Source organism: Urocampus carinirostris, chromosome 8 (assembly GCF_059441175.1).
Source record: "Urocampus carinirostris isolate Australia breed hairy pipefish chromosome 8, RoL_Ucar_1.0, whole genome shotgun sequence".
In the NCBI taxonomy this organism is placed as follows: domain Eukaryota; kingdom Metazoa; phylum Chordata; class Actinopteri; order Syngnathiformes; family Syngnathidae; genus Urocampus; species Urocampus carinirostris.
This window is the reverse complement of record NC_142356.1, coordinates 28,080,140-28,107,994: the sequence shown is the minus strand read 5'-3', so window position 1 is coordinate 28,107,994 and position 27,855 is coordinate 28,080,140. Positions and strand designations below refer to the sequence as shown.

Sequence of the window (27,855 nt, the reverse complement as noted above, 5' to 3'; positions counted from 1 at the left end):
TGTAAGGGAAAATACGACAGTTTGTAAGGGCATGGAGCCGTGGAGGTTGACAGGTATGTATCATACACTTTTAATTTCTTTGTTTTCCAATTTTCTATTGTGGTGCAAAGTTCTGTTTTCCTGTTTTGATTTTGAATAGGTCTTTCCTGCAACAAACGGCTTAACCTACTCTCTTGTAATTTTGTATTAAACAAATATTTTGTTGTTTCCTTTTGTAAATTAATGATTCAGGCATTGTTTTATGCTGTGCCCAAATAAAAAAGCCACGTACTATAAACAAATTAAAGAAATTTGACTGACAAACCATAGGTTTTTTCATAAAGCACTCATCAATGGTGCTTTTTGAATACGTATAAATAAAACTAATATTAACGTAAGCCTAACAGTGAGACAGATCAAACGTCATTAATGTCATAATAATGTTATGCAGATGAAGACTTCATGGGAAGCAGGGACAATATTAGTATGGCAAGCAAAACTAAGGGTTAAATAAATAACGTACCGGAAGTGTAACCAATGACTACTAGTTTACGCAGGCTACAGTCTGGCCAATAAGACATCTTCTTGAGCGGTTGCTAAGTGACATGTCGCTGGAGTGTTTGGAAAGATTAAAGACTGAAAAGCATTTTGTTTTAAATTAAACAAGTTACTTTAGAATTACAAAACAATTCATTAACCCCCACTGGTCATGGTAAGGTTGAGGGCGAAGGTTCTGGTGTTCGGTAAGTGTCTGTCGTTTTCAGAGTTAGCAAAGTTGTGATTAGCAAAGCTTTGGCTAACATACGCATTGTGCCGTTTACTGGATTTTTACACATCATCTGCTTTTGCCAATGATTTCCCGACATTGGTCGTGGTTATTATCCTTTACGTTTTTAGACTCAAATGGACAGATGCTCTGTAAAAGGTTGAACGGTGCAGACTCATGAATGCTGCAAGCATCTCAAAGAGAAACACTCAAAGAAAATACACAAACTCTGTTTCAACAACTAAAAAATTTGAACAGTGCCAACACAAAAACAAAAAAAAGATTAATGCAAACCAGAAAGTTTGCAAACTTAAAAAAAACCCACTGCGAATTATAAACGCTGCAAAAAAAATGAATGCAAAGCAGAAAACACGCAGCCTCTTAAAAAGCACTCTATAAACGCTGAAAACATACAAAAGAAAGATAAGTGCAAACCAGAAACACATGCTAACTCACCAAAACACTGCAAATAGAAAGGCTGAAAACCTAAAAAGAGGAAGATGAATGCAAACCAAGAAACATGCAAACACCCCCCAAAAAACAATAGAAAACTATAAGCCCTGCAAACCAGTCAGAACAGCTGAGCTTCGCTAAACATCGTCAGCTAACCGATTGTATAAAAACAATCAAATATCGTATTTGGCTACAAGGAGACAAAAATGAATAGAAACTCTGAGTTAAAGGGATAAAGATAAAGGGAGTACTGACCAGGTTAAGTTCATTTAATCTGTTACAGTGGTAACTGACCAAGCGATAATTCCCTTATGAAGCTGGCTAGGGTTCCCTTTTCCTCAAGTTTGGGTCACCTCACTTCCTGAAACAAACCACTCAATTCCCCCCATTTCAGATCTCATCTCATCTCATCAGCTACACCGCTTATCCTCAGTAGGGTCGCGGGGGTGCTGGAGCCCATCCCAGCAATCATCGAGCAGTGGGCAGGGGACACCCTGTACTGGTTGCCAGCCAATCGCAGGGCACACGGGGACAGACAACTCACTCGCTCAGTCACACCTAGGGACAATTTGGACCGGCCAATTCACCTGAAAATGCATGTTTTTCGAATGTGGGAGGAAACCGGAGTGGCCGGAGGAAACCCACGCAAGCACGGGGAGAACATACAAACTCCGCACAGGAAGTCTGGAGCTGGATTTGAACCCACGCAGGAGGTTCCCAAGACATGAACTGTGCCGCACATGCGCTAACCACTGCGCCGCCGTGCTGCCCTCCATTTCAGATCAATCACATTTAATTTTGAATACTGTAAACATACTTTGTTAAACAAACTCCAGATTTTTTTGAGTATAGAATAGAATAGAATATACCTTTACTGTCATTGTTACAAAATGGGTTAACATATTGTGACAACGAAATTGGGCATGACACTCCAGTTTTACACATTCACAGTGAGGTATGAGCCAAGAAGATAAAGGAACAGAGAAGATAAGGTTATAAAACAAGGGGGATAAGGTTATAGTTATATATTACATGGTATTTACACAAGAAATGTCGGCATGTGGGATGTTACATACAGTGTTATCGTGATACCGTTGGTATCGTAAGGGTTGTGCAATATTGCATTTGGTGCAAAAGTCATCATAGTGCCAAAAAAAAAAAATAGTCAGCTTGTGCATTGGTGCAAACATAGTCATCATAGTGCAGAAAAAAAGAAATGGTCAAGGTGAGCAGTAAACATAGTATCCCGATGTAATGTATCTTTGCCTATAAAAACATAAGATTGTTGATTCATCAATTACATTATATTATTCACTGTTTGTGTACAGGAGATCCAGCGGTTGGTAAAACAGCCCTAACACAGATGTTACAAAGTGATGGCACTAGCTTCCAGAAGAACTACAATATGGTGAGAATATGTCAAGACATCTCTGGGAAGAAATTACACAACATATACTTTGGAGGGTCCCATCTTGCAATTGATAGGTGTTTTTATTTTTTTATTTTTTTTATGCTGTCACTTGATTGGTTTCATCGTTTTGTTGGGAGGATTTGATTCTCGAGCAAGCTTCAGATTTACAGCGGCTTAGGTGACGTGAAACCTTACAAGACAATGCATATTAAGCCCTCAAGGAACAAATAGCAAATTCTAAAGAAGGTCACCTGCACTGAGATTATTTAAAAAAAAAAAAAGTTTTTTGAATACTCTTTTTTTTTCCCCCAGTGTATTTATTAAGGACCGACTGATAAAGGATTTTCAGGGCAATATCGATTATTATTGTTAAGAGGAGGCCAATAACTGATACTTGGAACTACATTTCTCAAATAAATCAGCGGTTTCGGATTTTAGTGAAAAAAATACTCCAATTTCCTCCTGTCCTGGAGGCGCGGGCCTCACAATCAACTCCCCTTGTGTTTTTATTCACAGTTGCCATGTCAGAGATGGGTGGGCAAAAATTCTCACAGAAAACCAAGGGCAAGGTTTACAAATTTACTTCATACTGCGGTCATCATTATTGGCAGGACACATATCAATTTTATGACAGAGCTAGTAAAACGTAGATCACCGGTCATAACTTTGGACATGCCTGTCCTAGGTTTTCAGAAGGAGATCTGCCCCAAAGAATCTGAAAATTAAAGAACAGCAACATGGTTTGCCGATAGTGGCAATTATGTAAACAGTGCATACTAGTCAAAATGATGACCATCATTGAGTAATAACATTCAAAATACATAACTAGGCATCCTATGCAATTTCAAATTCTAAAAAGAGAAATCAATTGGAAATTCAGCATTGGTGGTATTCCTGCCGGGCATTTCTGCCTGATGTGCCTTCTCCGGCGCCATTCGGATGTTGTGAGCCCCGAACTCTTGGTCCAAACTTGGTCATCAGCTGGGGACCACTGGTCATAGATGTTTATCTCCTTTAACCACTGGTCATCTCCTGGTGGCGGAGGGATGGCTGGGAATTATCCCCGCCACTGATGCCCTTGTGTTGTTTAACGACCCCCAGCTCCTATCCTTGCCTCGCAGCCTCAGCCCAAAGCTGCCTTTTTCTGCCTCCTCCTCCAGCTCCTTTGTTGCTCTCCGGTGGCCAGCTCCTGTGCAACCCTCTGATTAGGCGAGAGGTTGACGGGTCCACAAAATTGTCATGGGAAATGAGCCATTTTCTTATCTCATTTTAAAAACAAAATAACAATTCAGGAAAGTAATTTAACTCGTCTTACAACCCCATTATTATTATTAAATAAATTAATACCATAAATAATGCTTCATGAATGCTATTGGATATGATGAAGAATATCTTGCCGCTATATTACATCTTGTAAAGCCATTGACTTCTCTATGATGTTGAAATCAGTCTCCGTCCCTCAACGCTTTGCCATGAAGGCCAGAGCAAGCTAGCGGCCATTCCGCTCACGTCCTCCTTTTTGTTGAAAATGTCAGGTAGACCATTAACAATATTCCCAATGTACTTTCTAATAGCCAGGTCCTCATTGGCATTCTGAGTGGTTGCTTTCTACACATCACTGTCGCTCATTAGAGTAACCACATTGCTACCTGTGTTAATGTGCATATGTGCGTGTGCTTGCATACGTGCACATCTCAATGATACAACCAGTTTTTGAAGGTGACGTAAAGGTTGTTAGCCGCTAATTACTCATAAATCGCACTTTATTTTTGAATTTTCCATATCATAACTCTAACCATTAAAGCAGGGATTTTCAACCTTTTTCAAACTGAGAGCTATTATTTGCTACTAATTAGCGCAAAGGGCACCCAGTTTGATATGCATTTTTATTACTATGATGTATTCTATTACGGGGTTAATTATTGCTCAGACAACAACAAAAAACATTTAACTAGAAAATCGAGCACTAGTGAGCTATTTTCGGAGGCACCATGTTGGAGACCCCGGCCTTAAAGGGACATGGTGTATTATTTAGCAGCTTCAAGTGGTTAGAAAATAATTCATTAAGAAAAAACAATATTGATTTTAATGACAAGCAAAAACGCACGAAATATCATACAAACGTGAATTTTTATTTGACCATAAAACCCTGTAAACCTTCGCAGCGTTGGGCAAAAAGTGAAGAAAAGTGGCGCTGTTTGAGTCTCCACAGTTTGTATTCTTCCTTATAATTTTTAGTACCGTATTTTCCGCACTATAGGGCGCACCGGGTTATAGGGCGCACCCCCAAAAAAATAGTTTGTGGTCCTATATCTTCCATAGATAAGGCGCACCGGATTATAAGGCGCTACAATGGGAACGTCGACAAAACAGTCAGATGATTCAGTCCAACTGATTACCCCCTTAACATTCCCAAAGCTTGCAAAGAAGCAAATACGTGCGTAGACACGTGCGGATGCGGTGTCCGTACGATGTCACTTAAATGCGTCATTTCAAATATCATTCGGAAGGTTAAAGTCTTGGGATTCAAGAAATGCCAACCATTAATTCACTCAACTCATCACAGCAACATCAAGATCGTTCTAAAACAAGATAATATAAGGCCGCATAGCTCACCTAAGTTCTCACGTTCAATAATGATACGCAATCATGGTCTTCTTACAACCGTGAGTGTAGTAAATTCAGGAGAGTAAAATATTTACAAATACAGACTAATGAAACATGTTTCTTTATGGCGTAGTTTAGCAAGCTTGCTATTCAGTCATCTTTTTCGGCCAATTGCAGGGTTTGTTTTGGCCCTCTAGCCTATCCGAGGCTCCGAATAACTTCAGCCAATAGCGATTGATTTAACGGATGATTGACACATCTTTTTCAGCCAATTGCTGTATTTGTTTTGGCCCTCTAGCCAATCCGAGGCTCCGAATAACTTCAGCCAATAGCGATCGATTCAAATGATGATTGACACATCTTTTTCGGCCAATTGCAGGGTTTGTTTCGGCCCTCTAGCCTATCCGAGGCTCCGAACAACTTTAGCCAATAGCGATCGATTCAAATGATGATTGACACATTGGTTAGCCAATGAAACGCCGGTATATAAATCCCAGCATACACCGCAGACTACTCCACGTTAGGGGGACAATCGAGTCGGCGGCTGTCGGCGTAAGTTGCGAGACCTTGCGATTTAATATTGAGCCATATGTAAGGCGCACTGTATTATAAGGCGCATGGTCAGCTTTTGAAAAAAATTAAGACTTTTAGGTGCGCCTTATAGTGCGGAAAATACGGTACTCATTTTTGGTTGCAATACTCAATACAGGGACAGTGCTAAAATATTACAAAGTGTCCTTTCAATTATACCATATAATTATAATCCATTACATAAAATTAAATATTCAAATGGATTTGTCATCATTAGTCTTCAAATTTGGAAATTTGAAAATAAATTATGTGGTTTGGTCACGTTGTGTCTTTGTATTTTGTTTTCTTCCTTGTACTTTGTAGCACTCGTTTTCGATTGATTGCTCTACACAATACAGTGACAGCTAAAGGTCAAACAAAACACACTCTACCTTTAAATATGCCATAATCTACTATCTGAAATTAAGACATACAAATCTATTTTATAATTAAACTTTAACCATGGATTGAGGTTTCAAATTACTGTAGATTTTCAAATAAGGGTTTCTTAAATTAGCCGCATCATTGCATAGGCAGCATGGATGAAAGCTTGGGCAAAGAGTTGCAGTTTATATTTTGCATTTTACGGTAATTACTTTTGTAGGAAATTGGTAGGAATGAATCAAAATAGCCCCCAAAACAGCCATTGAAATAGAAAAGTAGCCTCCATTGTAAACCTGTCTCATATCCTTTTCACCTGTAAACCAATGCTGTTATAGTTCATCCTGATCATTCAAAACTTGTATTTATGTGTCACGTCACCAATTGTTGATTCTGTTTTTAAAACTGGACAACTGCAAATGAGATTTCATAGGATACCAGTTCCTTATTTTGATGATTACACCTCACTGCTTATCTATGGCGTTGACTATTATGCACTTCTTACATCATATTTGGCCAATCATGTTTCCACAACCTTTGGGGTGGATCTTTTGTAACATGGTGTGGTAACCTCTTGGGTCGTAGGAGGACCATTTTCTGTGGTGTGTCTTGGGTAAGTACAGGCTGATGGCACCTATCCCTCTCCAGGTCAACAAATGTTTTGACCCGGTCTTGAACTGAGGACCTTTTGCATGTTAGGCGAATGTGCTAACCAATGCACTATGGAAAAATAGAGGATTTAATAAAAGAAGGGCTAAAGGGAGGGCTTCTAGGACTTGTTGGTAGTTCTGAGATTTGAGGCATTTCCTGTTCTTGCAAGTTCAAAACCCATTGATATATTTTCTCCTTATTTTGCGTGTCTATTAAACTATGAACTTATCACCAATGGAGCAATTTCATTGGTCTTTCGTACCTACTTGAGGCAAGTTCAAGCGCTTTAGAAAAATCAAAAATATACGGGGTCAATTCTTCCACAAATACCTGATGTACAGAAAGAAAAAGTGCAAACAAGTTAAGTCACAAAAAACATAGTTTATAGCAAATACAGTCAGCTATCCAGCACATCAAAAGAAACCTTTGCGTTACTTTTATTAATTCTGATTGTGCTTGTTCAACAGACTATCGCAGTGGATCTTATTACTAAAAGCGTCAACATTCCGGAGAGCAACGACAGTGTGGTGAGCATCATCATTGTCTCCTTCTAACCTGCAGTGGTTCCAACAAAGCCATGTAAAATGGGTAATATCCAGATAATATAATGTCACTATTCATATTTTTTAGTGCATTGTCTGAAGCCTTACACGTTAATGAACAGAGCTACACAATACTGAGGAGGTTTCGGTCATATTGGCTACCGCCCGTGTCAAAGAGCTATGATGATCTGTGTCATTATTTCAATGGAAAAGCCCTCTTAGAAAATTAAAAAAAAAAAAAATCAAAAATAATTACGTTTTTAATTAATTGTCTTTGTCCACTTCCGGATTATTTTGCTCATTTTGAATATTATATTTTCTTACTTTAAGAATTATTCAATACATATTTTTAAATTAAAATGAAAAAAAAAAATAAGAGCAAATATAATTTATACAGTACAATGGATTCCAGAGCTTCGCGAGAAAGGACGCTTCTCAGACAATGATTCAAGAAGGGATAATGATTTTAAATACTTAAAAAAAATTCCAAAGTTATTTAGGGATGGTTTTCCCATATTAAGCCTTTGGCTTTGACCCATTATCCCTTTTTTTGTTTTAAGCTGATTTGTTATTTTGTGATGTGATGTTATTAGTAACAAGCTTGGAAAAAACTTCATAAAAAATAAATTTTTATGCACATATCTATTTTAAGAAATATATTTTCTTACTTAAATTATTAGATTACTGCACAATAAATATCAAACGAGAAGCACAACCATCTATTCATTATGTGCACCGCTTAACCTCAGTAGGGTCGCGGGGGTGCTGGAGCGCATCCCAGTTCTCTTCGGACAGTGGGCAGGGGACACCCTGAACTAGTTGCCGGCCAGTCACAGGGTAGACAACTCACTCGTTAATTCACACCTAGGGACAATTTGATCCGGCCAATTCACCTGACATGTTTTTGGAATCTGGGAGGAAACCCCCGCAGCCACGGGGAAAACATGCAAACTCCACACCGCGATGCTGCGGTAGCTGGACTTTAACCATGAACCTCTGCACCAAGCTGATGTTGTCATTTTTAGCCAAAGGGCTACAATTAGTGCATATAATTCAAGGCTGACTAGGTAGTAATAGGATCAATTTACCAAATATTTATTAAAATAATGTTGGGATGTTAACCAAATACTGCATGATTTTACTTCCAGGAGCTTTACTTTATCGACTCTGCAGGGAAGGACTCTTTGGTGGAACTCTACGAGAACATGGTGAGACAAACAATGATATGGTGTAGCTAAATTTGGGTGTTCTATAAATTATTTTCAAAAGTAATCTATTGACCAATTAGACTGAAGAGGTGAGTTTATCCTTTTTCTAAACCCGTCCAGCCTTTTTGGAGCACCACATACATTTTTAAATAATTATAATAATTGGATTCAACTCCCATTTTAGTCATTCTAAAGGGGTGGCCACACAGTTTTGAGTGAATTATTTTTACATGCAAGATCAAGCCCCACCACCCCTCATTCACCAAGTAGCTGCCAGATAATTAAATTGATGTAATTCAATTAAAACATAGCATTCAATTCTCATGTTTTGACATTGTTTTGTTTTTATTGTTTTGACATTGCAAAATTGAATTATGACTCAACGTTGAATGCTTTACGCCGGTTTAATTGATGCCTTTTAGGTACCTTTTTTTGATCAGTATAACATGATTGTCCGTCTTTTTTAACAGTGGGGGCAGCCATCTATGTTGTGCCTGGTGTTTGACCTGACCAGTGAGCCTTCCTTTACCAACTGCGCTCACTGGATGGAGAGGGTTCGCGCCCACACCATGGGTTTCCACTTACCAGGTAACAATACCCGGCAGTTGTGAACGGAATCACAAATCCATAATTTGTACTCAATTATAATTACTACTAGCATTCGGACGTCCAGGGTTTCGATTCCAGCTACCGAAGCCTCCGTGTACAGAGTTTGCATGTTCTCCCCGTGCTTGCGTGGGTATCCTCAGGGCACTCTGGTTTCCTCCCACGTTCCCAAAACATGCATGTGTGGTTAATTACCCTGCAACTAGCTGGCAACCAGTTTAGTGTGTCCCCTGCCCACTGCCCAAAGATGGTGAGGATAAGCGGCACAGATAATAGATGGATGGGTAAAATGGGCGGCCAAATGCAGCTGAACTCCTGCCTGCTTTTTGGGGTTCCAAAATCAGTTTTTTACAAGTAAAGACACTGCTTTAGTGAAGAGTTGCTCCGTGTCTCAAAATCATTGGTTAACAGCCAGCCAAAATGCACGAACAGATAAAATAATAAAGCATGGATTTGTATCTAAAATAAGGGTTTCAATGCTTTTGCATATCGGCCAGCTGTACTTGACAACATCTGAAAAGAAATGGATTTGTGTTTCATTCTTAATATGTATTAAAATGATATGTTTAAACTACTGTGGGCCTGTTAGACATTTTTTGACTCCTAAAGTTTTTCAGAACAGGGTAGGAATTTAATTAAACAAACTTTGTATTATTTGAACACTAGATGTCACTGTATTGTTCAGTGCAACCCAAACACGAGTGCTGGAATTCTAATAAAGAAAACTATGTGTAGAGACTCAAAGTAACCAAACCACACCAGTTTTTTTATTTTCTTGCCTTGCCTTGAGCAAGATTTGGGGACCCATAGCACAAAGGTGTCGGACAATTAGGTCAGCTCCCTCTCGATGAGGCTCATGTTATGTAAAATAAATATGATTTTCTGGACCTGCTTATTATTTTAATAAATATTGTTTTGTTTTTATAATGAGTTACATTGTGTGTTTGTCAATATGTGTGTACGTGTACCATTGTTAATAAGTTAGGGGTCATCCAGACAAAAGAATGTTTTCCCTTAGTATTATTCGAATGAGTTGCATAATAAATAGAATGTATAATAGTCAAGAACTTGATGTTAGAAATAATTATTTTTGTCAAAGAATGGACATTTCTAAGAGATCTCAAAACATTACATGTTTGTGTTAGGGGTTCTTGTTGGCAACAAATGTGACCTGTCAGCCAGGAGGGAGGTGAAAACAGCCGTAGCCCAGAAGTGGGCTGAAAGCCAGGGGCTAGAGTACCTTGAAACTTCTGCTGTGAGTATGCACCTGCACGTCTTACGCTGAGTCAGTATGTTCAGTCAGTGCATCCAAGTTTGTTGAGCATGCCATATCTGTCGCAGAAGGATATGAAGAATTGTGAAGCCCTGCTCCTCAGCTTAGCCCAGGCCTTTCACTCTCTCTACCAGGAACGACGCGAGACCATAGAAAAGCTGCGGCCAGGCTAGACATGCACATGCACCGAATATTTTGATATGAACACAATTAAAACTTTTAGATGCGACAAATGTTCCATTCACCATCATATAAATAATTTCTCTCTGATCGGCAAGTAAACAACAGATCATTTCATGGTGTAAACTCCTCTTCTCTCATTGAAATGCATTGTCCTTTTTTTTTAAATTAAAGACCAAGACGTATCGCAATTGTTTTGGAGAAGTATATGTACCTTCAAATTATTTTTTATTAGATTTATGTTGAGTGCTACGTTTACTTGTTGTGATTTTTTTTTAAACATTGCTTGCATATGAATGTGCTCCATTTTTTCATACTCAACACAAATAAATCGATAAAGGGACAGTATGTAATATTTAGTGCCTCCTAGTGGTACAAAAAAGTTTTTGGATTCATTCGTTCATAGCGTCTGTTGTGAAGGTCTGTTGAGATTGACACATGTTTCAATGGTTTCCTTGTCACAGAAATTAGTTACAGGGAATTGAGTGACACACTTTCATGTTGACCTGAAAATAGTGTTTATTCTGAATGCATCGAAATATTAATACAAAAGAGATTTACTCGCTGCTTTTGGAATTAGATCCAAAGTAAACTGGATAAGTGTTTATTACTCCAACACAGCAGCTTGGAAAAACCCACAGGTTCCCTGATTAGATGGTCATGTTTTCAATCGATGTAATTTCCTGACGGTAAATGTTTGAAGATTTAGCAAAAAAACCTAAGCCGATCATGAGGGGGGGAATTATTAAATAGTTGTATATAAACACGATAAAATCAATCCCAAATGAGGTCTTTGCACTCTCAACCAAAACGTAAGTTTGCTTACAAATTTGACAACGTTGCTGACTTACAGTAGTGTTATCATTTGGAGATAACTGAAAACAAAATTTGTCAAAATGATGGCAAATAGTTTTAAAAATCTGCTTTAGAGTAAAGGCTTTCGAATGAATTAGTTTGTTTTACCCCTATCACATGCCACCCGATGCCAAGTAGCAGCCATAGAAATCGTGGGGGTGGCAGTAGCTCGTGAGGTTCGTCTTAGGATCAAGAGGTTGCTGGTTCGATTCCTGGCTCCTCTGTGCTATATGTTGAAGTGTCCTTAGGCAAGACACTGAATCTCTAATGCACCTGATAAGCTGGTAATTGTATGGCTAACACAGTTAGATAAATGCAGACCATTTACATTTAGCCATAAACACGACTTTCTGGAATGGATGTTAACAACAAAAGTGTTTTTCTTTAAAAAAATAAAACTGGTCTAAATGTATATCACTCACTTTCTCTTGTGATAAATCAGTACTGAATGAATATGTAACAATTATGATGGACTTACTTAAATACTTGAGGTAATACAGGAAGTTGTGTGCGATGAGATTAGGTTGGCATGCTCGAGGACATCCCATCAAGGCTAGGCTAACAAGGCTGGCCTGCGAAATTAAAGGAAAAGGCTACAGTTCTTCCTTTTGCTATGTAGGAGTCTTTTCTGGTCACACTATGTCAGAGGTGTCGAACTAATTTTAACTTGGGGGCCACACGATAGAACAAACATTCTGTCGGGGGCCGGACTAGTAGATTAAAGAGAAAGAAAAAGAGAGATAAAGAAATAAGAGAAAGAGGGAGGGAAAAGGAGAAGAGGGCGGGACAAAGAAAGCAAGAGAGAGGGGGAGAGAGCGTGAGAAACAAAAGAGAAGTCGTGAGAGAGGGGGAAAGAAAGGGAGTGGAAGAAAGAAATCCAAAGAGAAATAGAAAGGCAGAAGGCGAGAAAAGAGAAAAAAAAAGCGCAAAGGGTAGGAAGAGAGAAAGAGAAAAGAGAAAAGGAAAAAAGGAAGTTAGAGCAAAAGAAGTTAAAAAGACATCGAGAGAGAAAGAGACAAAGAGCAACAAAGGAAGAGAAAAAGAGAGACACAGAGAGTGAAAGAGACAGAGAGTGGGAGAAAAGGGGTGGGAAAAAAGAGAGAGAGAGAGAAATACAAGTACAGTGTCTTTGTTCGAGGCACCTTTCTTTGGCAACATCAAGTTGACATATTTCAACCTGCAGTTTGTTTTTCTCTTGCGCTTCTCTGAGTGTTGTCTCGCAGGCCGGATTCAATCCCTTAGTGGGCTGGATCTGGCCCGCGGGCCGCCTGTTTGACACCTGTGCACTATGTAATAGAGTTTCACCTAGTGGTCAAATATTACATAATGTACCTTTAATAATTGCTGGAAATATTTTTTTCATGGGGTCGCACTTCCAGGTGATTTTCACTCAGCTCTTTACTACTTTTTCAACTTAAAAAAAACATTTAAAAAGGATATATAATGTATAATTTTGCACACTGTACTGAGAATAGATTTAGTACCAGAGCATTTTAACTTTCATGCTAATACAAACCAACCAGAAATATGTGTGTAAGGTAGGAGTTTTTTTCTGGGCTAACGATTATCTTTGAATTAAGGTTGCAAATCTGAAGGTTTTAGCTTTTACCAAGATGAATTAGGCTTTCTGAGAAATATTAAGCTGCAAAAAAGAAAAAAAGAGACATGCTGACTTCATACCGAGGAAATTTCCTTTGTTGTTCTCGAATAGAATAGTTGCAGTGTTGATTCTGACAAAGAAGCTAAAACTGATGATGCTTTTTATCCTCCGCTCCAGTACACGGCAGTGTAGAGCTGGTTGAGTCATCCTCTCCGGGCTGCAAGCGCCTTAACGCTATCCCTCCACCTTCCCACCCTGGCTCTCCTCCTTCTCTGATCACAGCAGCACTGCAGAGAGACATGCCGCCGCTGTGATCATTGCACCAGGGGAGAGCAAGCGGGCCGAGATTCAGACGGGGGGCGTGCAATCGTGCAATGCAGCAGGCCCGGCGAAAAAAAGCATTTATTTTGCAACCGAGGGCGCCTGCCGGGGGATTTGGTGATGGGGGATAGAAAGGGATGAGCTTGAAACAGACCAGTGTTTTTCCAACAAAACATTATTTGATGTCTGTCACAATAGTCATAAATATAATTGGGACTGTTTTGATGAGCACTCAGAAGGCTCTCCGTGCATTTCTAAGCAGACCTTAATTAAAATTTTACCATAATGGATACTCAGTCACAAACACTATTGCTTTAAGAATATTAAAATGTGGGAACGTCAGCAAAATTAATAATCTCAATCAATAACCTGTATTACTTCCTGAACCAAGGGGACAACAAATGATAAGAAAAACGTTCATGTTCAATTTAGGCAACATGATAATCCAAGCTCCAAAAAATAGCACTGAACTAATGCCAGGCATTCATTTTTAAATGTTTGTGATTTTTAAAGAAAAATAATGCGCCTTGGCTCAAAAAATCTCGAGAAACGGTTATTTCGATGAATAGATCTTATTCTCCACTATATGCTCAAGGAAGGTGGATTGTTGTGAATACTTTGAGCTGATTGGATGAGGCAGAAGCTGGTGTACACACACTAAACTTGTGTTTGGACCCATCATGGCAACGGGAGAAAATTACATATTTTTCATTTTTTCTTCTCTTTTTTTAAAGAAAACTAGTCAATTTAACAAAACAGAATTACCAGAAAAGGTAAGACAGGTGGTGTCTAGGAAGACGCAAGTCACAACCGCCAATGAACATCATAGAAGAAGTAGTTCAATGCACGTAGCACGCTTTGTACATTATTGGTATTAGTATAAACTGCCCCTCACCATGGGAAATAAAAAAAGAAAAGCGCATGACACACTATGGAGATAAAAGGTATCACCTTGCTGCACATAAACTTCGACCAATGTGTGCGTTTTTAACCAGCCTAGCGTTAATTGTGTTGCTTCTGTGTTTTTTTGCTGTGTTACTTGTGTTGTGTCTCTGCTCATTTCCTCCATGTGTGCTTGTTATTAAAACTCTTTTTGTGCAACATTTTTCTTTATAAATATTTCATGTTTCAACATGGGCACATGCAGCTTATATTCAGGTGCGGGTTATGTATGTACAAAACTTTTTAGTCCAGAAATTACGGTAATTGCCTTTCCATGCAATCGGCCCCTCATTTTGAAATGGAATTCTCCTAAAATAAACGTGTAAAGTTTCCTCAAACAAGATTATCCGTCCAACATTTGACTTTAATTATATTTTGTGATCTATGATTAAAAAGTCTTGGGCCTTCCTGAGATTTCTAGTCATTTCGGCAACTTGAGCAACAGTTAACTCATTTTCATTGTTTTCTTCATTTCTTTAAGACCACACAGACATGTTGTGTTCCCTACAGGGGAATTCAATGTTTATTCATCATCAGGACTTGATGCATCCAAGTTCAGAATCATTCAGTTTTGGCACCTTGAAAGACGTTACGCTTGTTAAGTTTTTTTTCAGTTTTCTTTTAAATTGTCATTTACAACAACACAACGCAAAACCCAAATGAAACCCCAAAACGAAACAAAATCTGACTAATATTTATAAGATCGTGTGCGTTGGAAAAAATAAACCAAAAGGATGAAATGAAAATCACTCTAAAATGCTTTCTTTTTGTCTTGAGACTCTTAGTCCCTAAATAGTCCATTCCCCACTCCCCAAAAAAATCTGAACAAGGAAACAAACAAATCAAGTAAACAATAAATAAAGACACAGTACTGTAACATTAAGTCTATGCTGTCACACCTGCTGCCTTTTACACGGCATCATTGTTCAAAAACAAGTTTCCTTAAAAGCAGATTGGCTGATTTGGATTTGCATGCATGTAAATTCATCTTTTTTTTGTTCTTTTGTTTTTGTTGTTCTTAGGGACTCCATGTTGTCTGTCGCATTGTCCACAGTTATCTTCATTCATAGGCTCAGAAGTTTACCCCACTCTCATTCCCAGCAGTTCCTTAACAAAGATGGCAGCCAATCTTTTGGCGGATGGCCAAAAGTTGCTTAATTTTTTGGTGTTGTTTTTGTGTTTTTTTAAATGTTCGCTGTAAAAAATGCCGTATTAATAACCGACACCAAGCCTTTTTCCTGGACTAATTGTCTGGGTTTGCTTATGTTAGCATCTCCCTTAGCATTACTACCTTTTTTTTCTTCTGCCAGGAAAATCTGGTCATGATGTATTAACAGGTATACTTGTATGTTTTTATATCAGGTATATATCAATACATGTTTGCTTTTTTGTTTTTTGCTTTTTTTGCGGCCTCAGAAATGCTCCCTGCTAAAATCGTACACCGCAGTGGTTCACAGTATTTATGCAAATGAAGAAGAACATCGGGAAGATATCAAAACTAAAGAGACAAACTCGGGGTCGTCAGAGTAGGTTGGAGTCAAGCTCCAATTTTTTCACCAGACCAAGGAAGAGTAAAAAATATAAAGTTGGCCTTTTGGATTGGACAGACCACCCCGAGATGCCTCTTTAACCGGCCCGTTCCCACCCTTTATAATCTTTACAAACATCAAATTGTTAAACAAGGATAGATGGGAAAAGTCATGCATGTTTCTTTTGCCTTTATGCATTTTTTCCCCCGCTTCCGTCAAACAGAAACAAAAGTACCAGACCCTTCGTTAAACCTTATCGTTTATCGCCACTTCACTCCCCTCCCCGAAGTCCCAGTTTGGAAGTGTCTTTCGTTTTCATACGGGTGTTGTACGTCGATTGGCGGGGTTGCTGGAGTCTTTCAGGTCTTTCTGGATGCAGTTGTGGACCTGCAGGAAGTTGTGGTCCCTCTCCGTGGAGTTATAGGTGGCCGTGGGCGTGCCTGTCTGGCCTTTGGGCAGCGTATACATGGACAGCTCGGTGGAAGGAAGCGTCCCGAAGGCCTTTAGGCCGACCGGCGAGGCTTCACGAGAGTGCGAAGGGTCGGTGGAGCGGGACGAGGAGCGCGAGCGGCGGCGATAGCGGTAGCGGTAGCTGGGGATGCGCGTGATGGCGGCGCCCTGGAGGTAGTCGGCAGCTCGTACGCCCACACGCAACTCCCTGTGGCGGTCGATGAACATGTGCACGGCCAGCACGCCCACCATCTCAGCCATGATGAAGGACAGCGCGCCGAAGTAGAAGGACCAGCCGTATGAGTAGCTGTTCTTCTTGGAGTCACTCTTGGAAGGGTCGCCAGCGTTGGCTGATATGTACACGATAATGCCGATTATGTTACTTAAGCCTGAGGGAAAGGGAAACAAAAGGTATATTAATATTGTTATGATACCGATTCTTGGGAATATCATGATCATGGAATAATTAAACCTTTCCTCTTGAGTTAGTTTATATCTATGATAAACACCGCACAGAGATTTTTGGCTCTAAAAATGCTTCATGTTTTTAAATAACTACAAAAGTAACAGTAGAAAAAAACAATAGAAATATTTCTATTAGAAATAAATGAGAGTCAAATATAAAAGCAGTGTAACGAAAATACAAATATAACATTGTCAACAGGTCAACTATACACATTATTTTCAAAATAAAGCCAGAAAGTGCAAATAAGGTCAATACAATCCTAAAACCTCTAAGAGTATTAGAAAGTAATATACTTCGACTACAACAACGGTTACAAAGGAATAGTCAAGATATTTGAACAAAAATATCAGCTCTGTAACAAACAAGCCCTTTTTGCTCTGTTGCCATAGTGAAAACACATTTTCAGGTTTCTGTTCAGGAACATAACTTTTTGCCGTCGTAGGGTGACCTTTTTTCTTGTCTTAATGTAAATTTGCCATGGTGGGAGACAACTTTACCACACAAATGACACTTGGGCATACAATTTTCTGTTGAAAAAAAGTCCACATCGTGATGAGCTTGCCTCTGTCATGTCTAGCTCTGGATAAGGGTGGGGCTTACATCTGCCCTTCTCTTCTGCCTGGCAGGCAAAATGCTGCAGCAGCCCAGGTAAGGGCGGTGCTAACTGTGTGCCTGTCACTTAGACAAACAGGCATAAGCTTGAAGAGTGGCCGACGGCGCTCAGTGAGAAGTTGAAGGACTGCACTATCTACGTATAAAAGCAGTGCTTTGAGGAGATTGTTGGAAGAGTGAAGTATCGATGCCAGGACAACAGCATGAATGCGATCGAAGTGCTTATCGATAGTATAGATATTTGGATTAATCAGCCCACCCTTAGTACACAGACAATGTCGCAGTATCCCTGATTGAGTTTGATGGGGTTCTGTGATGTATTAATCTTAAACAAACAGCTTTGTGGTTATGGAACGAAAACATCTGATCGAGAATCTAGGCTGGCTCTTCGGTATTCATTGGCTTGCTACCTACACCACGGTATAAGTCTGACAATATGCTATGACCCTGAATTATTTATCGCAATCAGAGTGTAAAGTTCTATATCAGGGGTGGTCAAATTTATATGACTACAGTATATGCTTAAAATCAAATAGTAACTTCAATGAATCAAGGTATTCCAAAAGCATTTATATGAACAAGAATTCCAGTTCTCCACGGTGTCTTATTCAGGTTTATGAACTTGTGCAGGTTTCTGCTCACTTTCATACGGCTTTGCAAAACCTGAATATTGCCAATATTCCCATTGAAAAAGGGGTATTGCCTGGATTTAAACTCAGTCCTTGACACCAATGTCACTCTATCCTTGACGACATATTTCTCACCAATGAGTAGCAAAGATTAGATATCAATCTTGACACAAGTACTTGTGTTTAGAGTGACAGTCTCTGATGCAATCAGCAGTTTTTAAAAGTCAAATACCTTGGCTGACCTTCTGGAAATTAATTGGCTCTATCGCTTTGGTCCGACAACGTGCTCCAGTTATAACCCTGAGACATTCACTGGGAACTAAAAAAGGATATATGAAACTTCTCCACCTGAATGATCTAATACCTGGAACTTGTGTTAATTTCAACAGCTATTTTAAAATGTACTCTCAGTTTCAGTCACACTTGCGCTGTATTTATTTAATTGAGGTTTATACAGCTATTAGACAAGCAATATACTTTTCATTGTTATCCAAGTGCGCATAATTGTGTTTGTTTCATTTTATTAATCAACAACAACAAAAAAGAACAATGCTCATGACGAGTTTTAGTCAGACTTTTTTTCCCAGCAGCTATTATTGATCATTGATGATGATTATATCCACTCAGAACCATTTTGTCTTTGTGGAGGATTTGAAGACAGGAGTAAAACAAAATGGTATACAGGACTGTCTCAGAAAATTAGAATATTGTGATAAAGTTCTTTATTTTCTGTAATGCAATTAAAAAAACAAAAATGTCATACATTCTGGATTCATTACACATCAACTGAACTATTTCAAGCCTTTTTCATGATATTCTAATATTTTGAGATAGGATTTTTGAGTTTTCTTAAGCTGTAAGCCAAATTCAGCAATATTAAAATAATAAAAGGCTTGAAATAGTTCAGTTGACGTGTAATGAATCCAGAATGTATGACATTTTTGTTTTTTTAATTGCATTACAGAAAATAAAGAACTTTATCACAATATTCTGATTTTCTGAGACAGTCCTGTAATTTTCATCTGTATTCAGGACGTAAAATTTCCATAGACTGAAGAGATCTTTTCTTCCTCGTGCCATGAGGCCCTTTAACTCCACCCGGCGGAGTAAAAGCCCACAGTAAACCACACCACCTACATTGCATATTACCGTACTTTTATTGCAGTGTGTATTTTATGTAGCACTATTTAAATACTCTATACAACACGCTACAGTGGGTATTAGCACGTCACATTGGGTTATTTGTATATTGTATTCCTTTTGCTTTATTATTGTATTGTTCTCAGCGAAGGAATGCTGCTGGAAATGTGAATTTCCCTGCGGGGATGAATAAAGTATCTATCTATCTATCTATCTATCTATCTATCTATCTATCTATCTATCTATCTATCTATCTATCTATCTATCTATCTATCTATCTATCTATCTATCTATCTATCTATCTATCTATCTATCTATCTATCTATCTATCTATCTAGAGTTTTACTCCAGACTTTACTCGGTAAACAACAGTTTTGTTGACGGTTCATGAGTTGAAGTTCATACTGATTTCAATAATAGTTTTGAAAAAAATGTTTTAATCAAAGATAATTGTAGTCTTACTTAATGTAAGTTCTGTCTGGAGAAAAATATGTTTATAGAACTTTAAAAAATATATTTACATAACCAATAGTACGGTAATCCCTCTATTTTTACGGGATTGCGTTCCAAAATGACCTGTGATAGACAAATTCTGCAAAGTACAAGCCTTTTATTTAGTCATTTAGTAAATACTCTATTATACATTGAAACCAAAGAACAAACCATACTTACAGACTCAAGAATGTGTCCAACAAAACAAAAGAACCGTACTATATTAAGTTTTCTTTTCTTTCTTTTAACTTCAGTTCTTTCAAATTATCCTTTTAGAAATAATCGCGCTCAAAGATGGACATTGGTTTTTAAAATTTTTAAAGTGATCACTTGACATCGGTGGGGACAAAACAATAACTGCTCGATATTGCTGGGGACACATCTTTTGCATTCATGCCAAACTACGCCCTTGATCTTGCAGCACTTTTGGTGCTTCTTTTGGGTCCTGAGCATTTTACATCCCCAATGGCAAAATGTTTGAAAATCAACCCCAAAAAACCCTAATCTGTATCTAATTTTTGCTGTGTGACTGACAGGCTTGGGGAGCAATGGAATGCATACAACAGCGTTATTTAATTAGCATATAAAAAATATAATTGTGTTCCGTTACAATACAAGAAAAAAAAGAAGTAATTAAATTACCGGTATATTTAGTTAAACTACAGAAAACCATTTTATGTGAAGTATATTTACAAATAGTCTACACAATGCACTGATAGACTAAGCGTGTCCATCGTAGTTCAATCACTGAGACTAGATAGACAGAGATGAGGTCCGTATTAATGTCTGTATCGGTATGTCTGCGCAGATTATGCAAACGGTCAACTTTAACCTTTACACGTTTGTCACACTGTGTTGCAGGTAAAAATCAATTTGCTTTTTGTCGTAACTTATTTTTCCTTCAACGTAGCACTCATTTTGTTGAATTGGCGCGACCCTGTTTTTTTTTAGGTGCATATTAGAGCAGTTGGGCGCTAGTGATGCATTTAGCGATATTTTGTAAATTTGATTGATTGTCTTCTTTTTGTATTTTGCAGTTAATTGCTTTTCAAAATCCACAATAAGATCACTAGTGTTGTGTTGTGAGAATGTGACTATGAGGTAAAACAATCGTTGTATATAACCATCCAAGACACTTGCATCAGACTAAGGAAAGACATCAGTCAATCAGAGATGAACGGGCAGCCGAGTAAATCTGATTATAATATTATAATATAAAAAAAGTGAGTACACCCTTAAGTTCCTGAAGTCTAGTGTTTTGTATAGCCACCATGATTTTGCAGAACGACTTTAATCCTCTTGGCCATGGATTTCACCAGAGCCTCACAAATTGCCACTGGAATGCTCGTCCACTCCTCTATGACTACATGACTGAGCTGGGGGATATTTAAGATCTTGTGCTTCTCCACCTTCGGCTTGAGGATTTTCCAAATATGTTCTATTGGATTAAGACCTGGATACATGATTGGCCAGTCCATCTCCTTTACCCATAGTCCCTTCAGAAAAGCCTTGGTCATTTTAGAAGTGTATTTGGGGTCATTGTCAGGCTGGAATATTGACTTGTGACCTAATTATTGGAGGGAGGGCATCATTCTCTGCTCCAATTTTTCACAGTACATCCTTGAGTTTGTGTTTCCCTTAATGAAATGCCACTCCCCAATTCGAGTTGCACCCATGAAGCTGCAAACCATGACATTCCCAACACCATGCTTGGCATAAGGTATGACACAAACATGTTTGTACTCCTCACCTGGTTGCCGCAATACATGTTTCACACCATCTGAGCCAAATAAATGAATCTTTGTCTGATCACACCAGAGGATATACTTCCAGTGGGTCATGGCCTTTGTTTACATACTTATTTTTATTGTGTCAAAGCTATGTTTCTTCAGTGATGTTATATCAAATATTATAATCAAATCTCTGCAGAAATGTGAGGGGTGTACTCACTTTTGTGACATACTGTGAAAACTTGTAAAGAAGACATCCCAGAGTTTATTGAAGATTTAGAAAGTGAACACTGGGTGTGTTTGAAATAATTTTAGGTTCTCAATGTGCTCCTAATTTAAACTGAAACAAACATATCCTGCCTGTAATGTGAAAGAGAAAGGTTTCTATTTATTTATTTGTAAACTATACTATGTGGTTAAAATGTGAGCACCTTTTTTTAGGACTGTAAGCAACTACCTGACATTGGTTTCCTCCAATTATTTTTTGAGGTTACATAGTTTATCTATCTTAAACAAATTTAGACATATTATGTTTATTTTGCCTTTTATTAGTACATTTCGTATGGGATTATTCCAAATGTACCGTATTTTCCGCACTATAGGGCGCACCGGGTTATAGGGCGCACCCCCAAAAAATAGTTTTTGGTCCTATATCTTCCATAGATAAGGCGCACCGGATTATAAGGCGCTACAATGGGAACGTCGACAAAACAGTCAGATGATTCAGTCCAACTGATTACCCCCTTAACATTCCCAAAGCTTGCAAAGAAGCAAATACGGGTCGTAGACACGTGCGGATGTGGTGTCCGTACGATGTCACTTAAATGCGTCATTTCAAATATCATTCGGAAGGTTAAAGTCTTGGAATTCAAGAAATGCCAACCATTCTTTAGTTTCTATTTTCTTTTTCGCTCGCAACTTTACTGTGCATATGACAATAAACACTTGGAATTGAGTTTAATTCACTCAACTCATCACAGCAACATCAAGATCGTTCTAAAACAAGATACCGGGAAAATATAAAGCCGCATAGCTCACCTTTCTCACGTTCATTAATGATACGCAATCATGGTCTTCTTACAACCGTGAGTGAAGTAAATCCAGGAGAGTAAATTATTTGCAAATACAGACTAATAAAACATGTTTCTTTATGGTGTACTTTAGCAAGCTTGATAAGCTTGCTACGCCATTGCTAAACTCGGCCAATTGCAGGGTTTGTTTTGGCCATCGAGCCAATCCGAGGCTCTGAATAACTTCAGCCAATAGCGATCGATTTAACGGATGATTGACACATCTTTTTCGGCCAATTGCAGGGTTTGTTTTGGCCCTCTAGCCAATCCGAGGCTCTGAATAACTTCAGCCAATAGCAATCGATTCAACGGATGATTGATACATCTTTTTTGGCCAATTGCAGGGTTTGTTTTGGCGCTCTAGCCAATCCGAGGCTCCGAATAACTTCAGCCAATAGTGATCGATTTGACTGATGATTGACACATCTTTTTCGGCCAATTGCAGGGTTTGTTTTGGCCCTCTAGCCTATCCGAGGCTCCAAATAACTTTAGCCAATAGTGATCGATTCAAATGATGATTGACACATTGGTTAGCCAATGAAACGCCGGTATATAAATCCCAGCATACACCGCGGACTACTCCACGTTCGGGGGAAAATCGAGTCGGCGGCTGTTGCGTAAGTTGCGAGACCTTGTGATTTAATGTTGATCCATAAATAAGACGCACTGTATTATAAGGCGCATGGTCAGCTTTTGAAAAAAATTAAGACTTTTAGGTGCGCCTTATAGTGCGGAAAATACGGTAATCGAATGTGATCAAGTTACATTGGTGCAATATTATGGTATTGGGTGACGTTATTGATTACATTCTTTACAGGTAAATATTAACTGTATCGGATTACATTGAAGTAACCCTTCCAATCCTGTTGAATGCCATCCATCCATCCATGCATCCCATCTGCATCAACCAAGTGATAAACCTTAATTAATACTGTAAATGGCAGGCAGGAACAGCCTGGCCATTCGCAGGTTTTATTGCGGCACAATGCCAATCAGCTGTTTAAAAAACAAAGACTTGTTTCTACTGCACTTTATAGACATCCATTTTCTAAGCAGTTTTTCCTTCCCTTTATTCTTTGAGCTTTTCTCATGACGTCATCTGCTTTTCCTCTGTGGGATTTGAACTAGAACAGGCGACCAATTCTTCCCCCTCAATTGACATTGTCGCACATTTTTTTTTTTGCCATTGTAGGATGTTCGAACACATTTGAAAATAAAGCCCTCCGATTCTTATTTTGGTCATGATTATCTTCGATGCCCTTGACAGAAATAGATACAAGAACCAAAGAACAGACAGACAGAAAAGACAAATGCTGCCAGCCGAGAAGAGACTCACCCGTGACCCGAATATGGATGGACAGACAGGCTGGATGGATCGCGGCTTGACGGATATACGGACAGACATGCTTTGGTTTGTCTTCTTCATCAGATTCAGCAAAAAACGCTATGTTTTGTATTCCAAGCATGGTGCAAAACCCTTGGTGGGGATCAGTTGTTTTGATACCTTCCATAACCTTTCCAAACAATGGAAGTTTAAGATGTACTTGAGAGGGCTTGATACCGCAATATAAGGTTGCCAATTATTCCTATTGATCCGCAATATGGATCATGTGTACTCCTGGGGGTACGTGAGTACTGTACACTCCAGTGAGTATGAGGGATATTAAACACACTCATGAAGAGGAATTTATAGGATTATCTATAAAAATAACTATTATACTAGGTCATTATTTCAGGAAATTATGAATGTACATAAAATGGATGCTATATTCAGTCGTCTGACATTCTGAAACAGGCCTATACATTTGTAATTTGTTTCTTAATGTATTAGAAGAGATATGATGTGATTTTATGGACAGCTTACAAGCAGACCAAACATGATCTATATATATTTATAAGTATATATAGCAGTGAGGTTCGTGTCTGGTGAGGCACAGTCAGATTTACAAATCAATGAGCCTACAGTACATTATAATTGGCGGAGCAAGAAAGCAATATATATAAACTGTTAAATAGAAAAGAACAATTTACTGTCTATAAATTAAGTATATGCACTGCTCCTTTTGAATATAAAGATCAATAGATGTACTCTTCCATTATAATAAAATAATGGCCTATCGTTAGCTTGCTAATACAATCACTAATTCTGTTGTTTTGGGCTGAGATGAGCCCCAAACCAGAATATTTGGTCTCATTGTCATCCTCTGGCACATGGCAAGAGAATTGCCTGCCTCACTCTGCATTTGCAAGGGCTCAGGACAGTAATACGTTACGTACTACTTGTACAAATAATATTCATAATACAGTGAACACACTGCGATTTTGAAAAAGAACATCCGAAATTTGTCATGATTACTCACTACACTCACCTGTGCCCGCTCGTTTGGCGCCATCTGCTGCTGGTAACTTGATTGGTTCCCCCTCCTATTTAAGCTCAGTGCTCTCACTCGCTCTTTGTAAGTCGATTCAGCGAACCTCTGTTTACACAAGGCAAGCATTTTGACTCTGACTCCCGTCCACCCTGTTTTATCACCCGTTTCCCACTCGTCTGTTCCTGATTTCCCTGTTTGTCTCCGGCTACGACTACTTTTTTGACCCCTACCTCGTTCTGATCTCCGTCCTGGCTAACGACCCATTTTTTCCCATTTGACCACGCTACGATCTCCCGCTCCTGAAGATCCACTTCCGCTTTTCAAACACGCTCCGATCCCGTGAACGGCTTGCTTCCCTCATACAGTGAGCAATGGATCGCTGGCGCTTGTTTTTCCTCTTTATCTCAATAAACTTGTGAGTAAACGTTACGCATCTGGGTCCCCCTCCTTTTCTGGTCTTGACAAAATGATCAAGTTAAATGAGAAATACTCTACGCAATGAATAAATATAACCTTTTAATATATTTTTATCTTGTAATGTCATGATGACAGTTGAGGCACAGCCTCACTTGCCTCCCCTTACTGCATGTCACTGGTATGCGGGCAGATCGATCTAAATATTGATATTATTGCAAATGCTTGGATTGGATCTATACTATTCTCTGTTTCTTGGGATCAATACGTCACTACTCCTCAAAGCGCAGCTTCTTTACATGGTAGGGCAGCTTATCTCTCTCTCACCCAGTGCCCTTGGCTAGTCGCTAAATTTATGTCTGAGTTGTGATTGATATACACTTTTAACACCCCTCCCCTCCCTACCTGAAATGCTGCTGCTTTCTGCCTGTCAGGCAGTTTTTATTAACTAAAGAGAGGGCCAGAAGCTAAAAAGAGCAGAGGCAAACAGGAAGGGCAGGGCGGTGTAGACCTTTTTTTCAACAACAGAAAAGAACAACACAAAGTGTAACGTGTGTGGTAGAGTGGACAGCTATTGTGGCAACACAATAAATTACATAAACACATGTAAAAGATAACTTTGCAGAGAGCAAGAAGCTGCAACCTAAAATGTTAAACAAAAACCTGGAAATCAGTTGTCACTATGGACAAGGGCCAACGAGAGACAATTGACACTATTTGTATTACGAACTTGGTTTATTTAGCAAAGGAAGATACAGTATTTTATGTCTCGAGTTGACATCTTTATGTAGTATTTGTATTTTTGTTGTGTTGCTTATTATTTGTTTGACTATCCTGGCTTTTGTTTGGAAACAGTTGTAATAGAAATATTAAAAATATATCTATACATCTTGTTACAGTTTGCAATTTAGTTATTTAATAAAAGGTGGACCATTTTTAGTGCCCAAACTCTTTGTGCTTTGTTTATCATGATTATAAATTAACTTGATGTGGGAGGGTTCAATTATTCAATGATCATTGCATTTCCATGCAAAAGTATCGGTATTGATAAATACTACTTTATTTACCTGGAACGGATCTATACCAATATTCCCGGTATTGCCCACTTACAGTATGTATATATTTATTTTTTTATAAATGCATGCTCGCAAATAAAGGTTTTTCAAAAAGGTTTTTTTGCTTTTCACATATTTTGATCCCAAAAAACTCCTTTCCAGTCAACCTAATCAATACATATATTGCAACCAACCCAACTACTGGCCACTAGATTGTAAATTGGAAAGCATTACCTCCACAGGGCACGCAAAGGCGGCCATGTTGTGTTCTTTACTGCAGCGTGGTTCTAGGCCGTGGCCCAGTGGGCCGCACCAGATAGCTTGCGCTAACCCTTCCAAGTCACGCTTTTGCTCTCTTTCGCTCTCGCTTTATCACCATTTCTCTCCCTCGCCCTCAATGTCTGTCTCTCTCGTCCCTGTTGCTAGGCTAAAAGGAGCCACAGGGATTACACGCTAAAAATATGGTGTCCCTGATCCTTTTTTTTCACAGATATGTCTCAATCACACTTCCCACACTTTACCCCACTTTCTTTATCCTTTATTTGCAATTTGGTTTGTCTTCAGCAAAATTGGTAAGAGTACTGAAACAACTGTTCCAGACCAAGTTCTGACGTCTTTTATTTTGGTACTAAGATTGGTTTTGTTTTTCTAACGCAGGAATGTCAAACTCACTTTGGCTCTAACGGTCTAATGCAGACTTTCTGTTCACAGGACGGATCCGATCAGTTAAAGGATGTCTACTTCAAATGTCTAGCTAGCCGTAGTTTTTCAGTATTATGCTTGATCATTCAGCCTTCTTTAGTAGCCTACCCTACATATTTTAATCATGGATGACTTTTTTCACAAACAATGGTAAAAATGATTTTCATGTTTAGCATTCAATCTGATAATTGGTTTATTTCAACAGTTGAGTAACTGCAGTTTTACTCCTGAACCAACTCAGCACGCTATACAAATGCAAATATAATTTTTGCCTTAATTTGAAATGAATAAAAAAGAGGAAACGTTTTAGCAGTGCATGGGCAATAAGATTAGACGACATGAGATCGAACTACACGGCTGTGCCTACTGAAGCTGAGAGTATATCCTTTACTACCCTCTAGCGGCCAGAAGGAGTATTTGCTTTGCATTTTTTTTAAAATGATATAACTTTTGATATAAATCCCCTAGTGACTTGCTTCATTTTTTGACACACTCAAACATTTATGGCAGGCTGGATTATCCCAGTCTGTATGTTTGACATGCTGTTCCAATTCTAACATAGTTAAGTATATAGTTGTATACCTAAACCAATTTTCCAATTGTATGCACTTTAATGTAGTGTTATGATATTTCATTCATTAAACATTATATGCAAATCTCTGCAGGAATGTGACGTTTGGATGCACTCACACAAGGTCTTTGTGGTAGTGTATTACCGTATTTGTGCAATGATTGATCAGTTAAAAATATCACTTACCACAATCTCAAAACATCGCTCACACTGACCCTTGAGTTCAGCATTGCTGTTTTGCGCGATTACCAATATCTAGAGTTATCGTATAAATCGTA

The 27,855-nt window shown here is 38.6% G+C and overlaps 2 protein-coding genes across 3 annotated transcripts in view; one reads left to right on the top strand and one right to left on the bottom strand.

The window, feature by feature from the left end:
• The first annotated feature begins 469 nt into the window (after positions 1-469).
• Positions 470-11,894, top strand: ift27 (intraflagellar transport 27 homolog (Chlamydomonas)). 2 transcript variants are annotated; one of them, XM_088342202.1, is made up of 7 exons: positions 470-722; positions 2,527-2,606; positions 7,286-7,345; positions 8,509-8,568; positions 9,039-9,156; positions 10,320-10,429; positions 10,519-11,894. In XM_088342202.1, the coding sequence occupies exons 1-7, from the start codon at positions 689-691 to the stop codon at positions 10,618-10,620; spliced, it is 564 nt and encodes a 187-aa protein (XP_088198328.1). In that variant the 5' UTR covers positions 470-688; the 3' UTR covers positions 10,621-11,894. The 2 variants fall into 2 exon arrangements, with proteins under 2 accessions (XP_088198328.1, XP_088198327.1); XM_088342201.1 differs by having other exon boundaries at positions 474-722; positions 10,516-11,894.
• A 2,946-nt stretch (positions 11,895-14,840) lies between these two features.
• The window catches only part of cacng2b (calcium voltage-gated channel auxiliary subunit gamma 2b), a 75,032-nt gene continuing 62,017 nt past the window's right edge, over positions 14,841-27,855 (bottom strand). Inside the window, exon 4 of the mRNA XM_088342200.1 lies at positions 14,841-16,713. Coding sequence (XP_088198326.1) covers positions 16,190-16,713 — 524 coding nt within the window. The 3' untranslated portion in view covers positions 14,841-16,189. The remainder of the gene's footprint in view (positions 16,714-27,855) is intronic.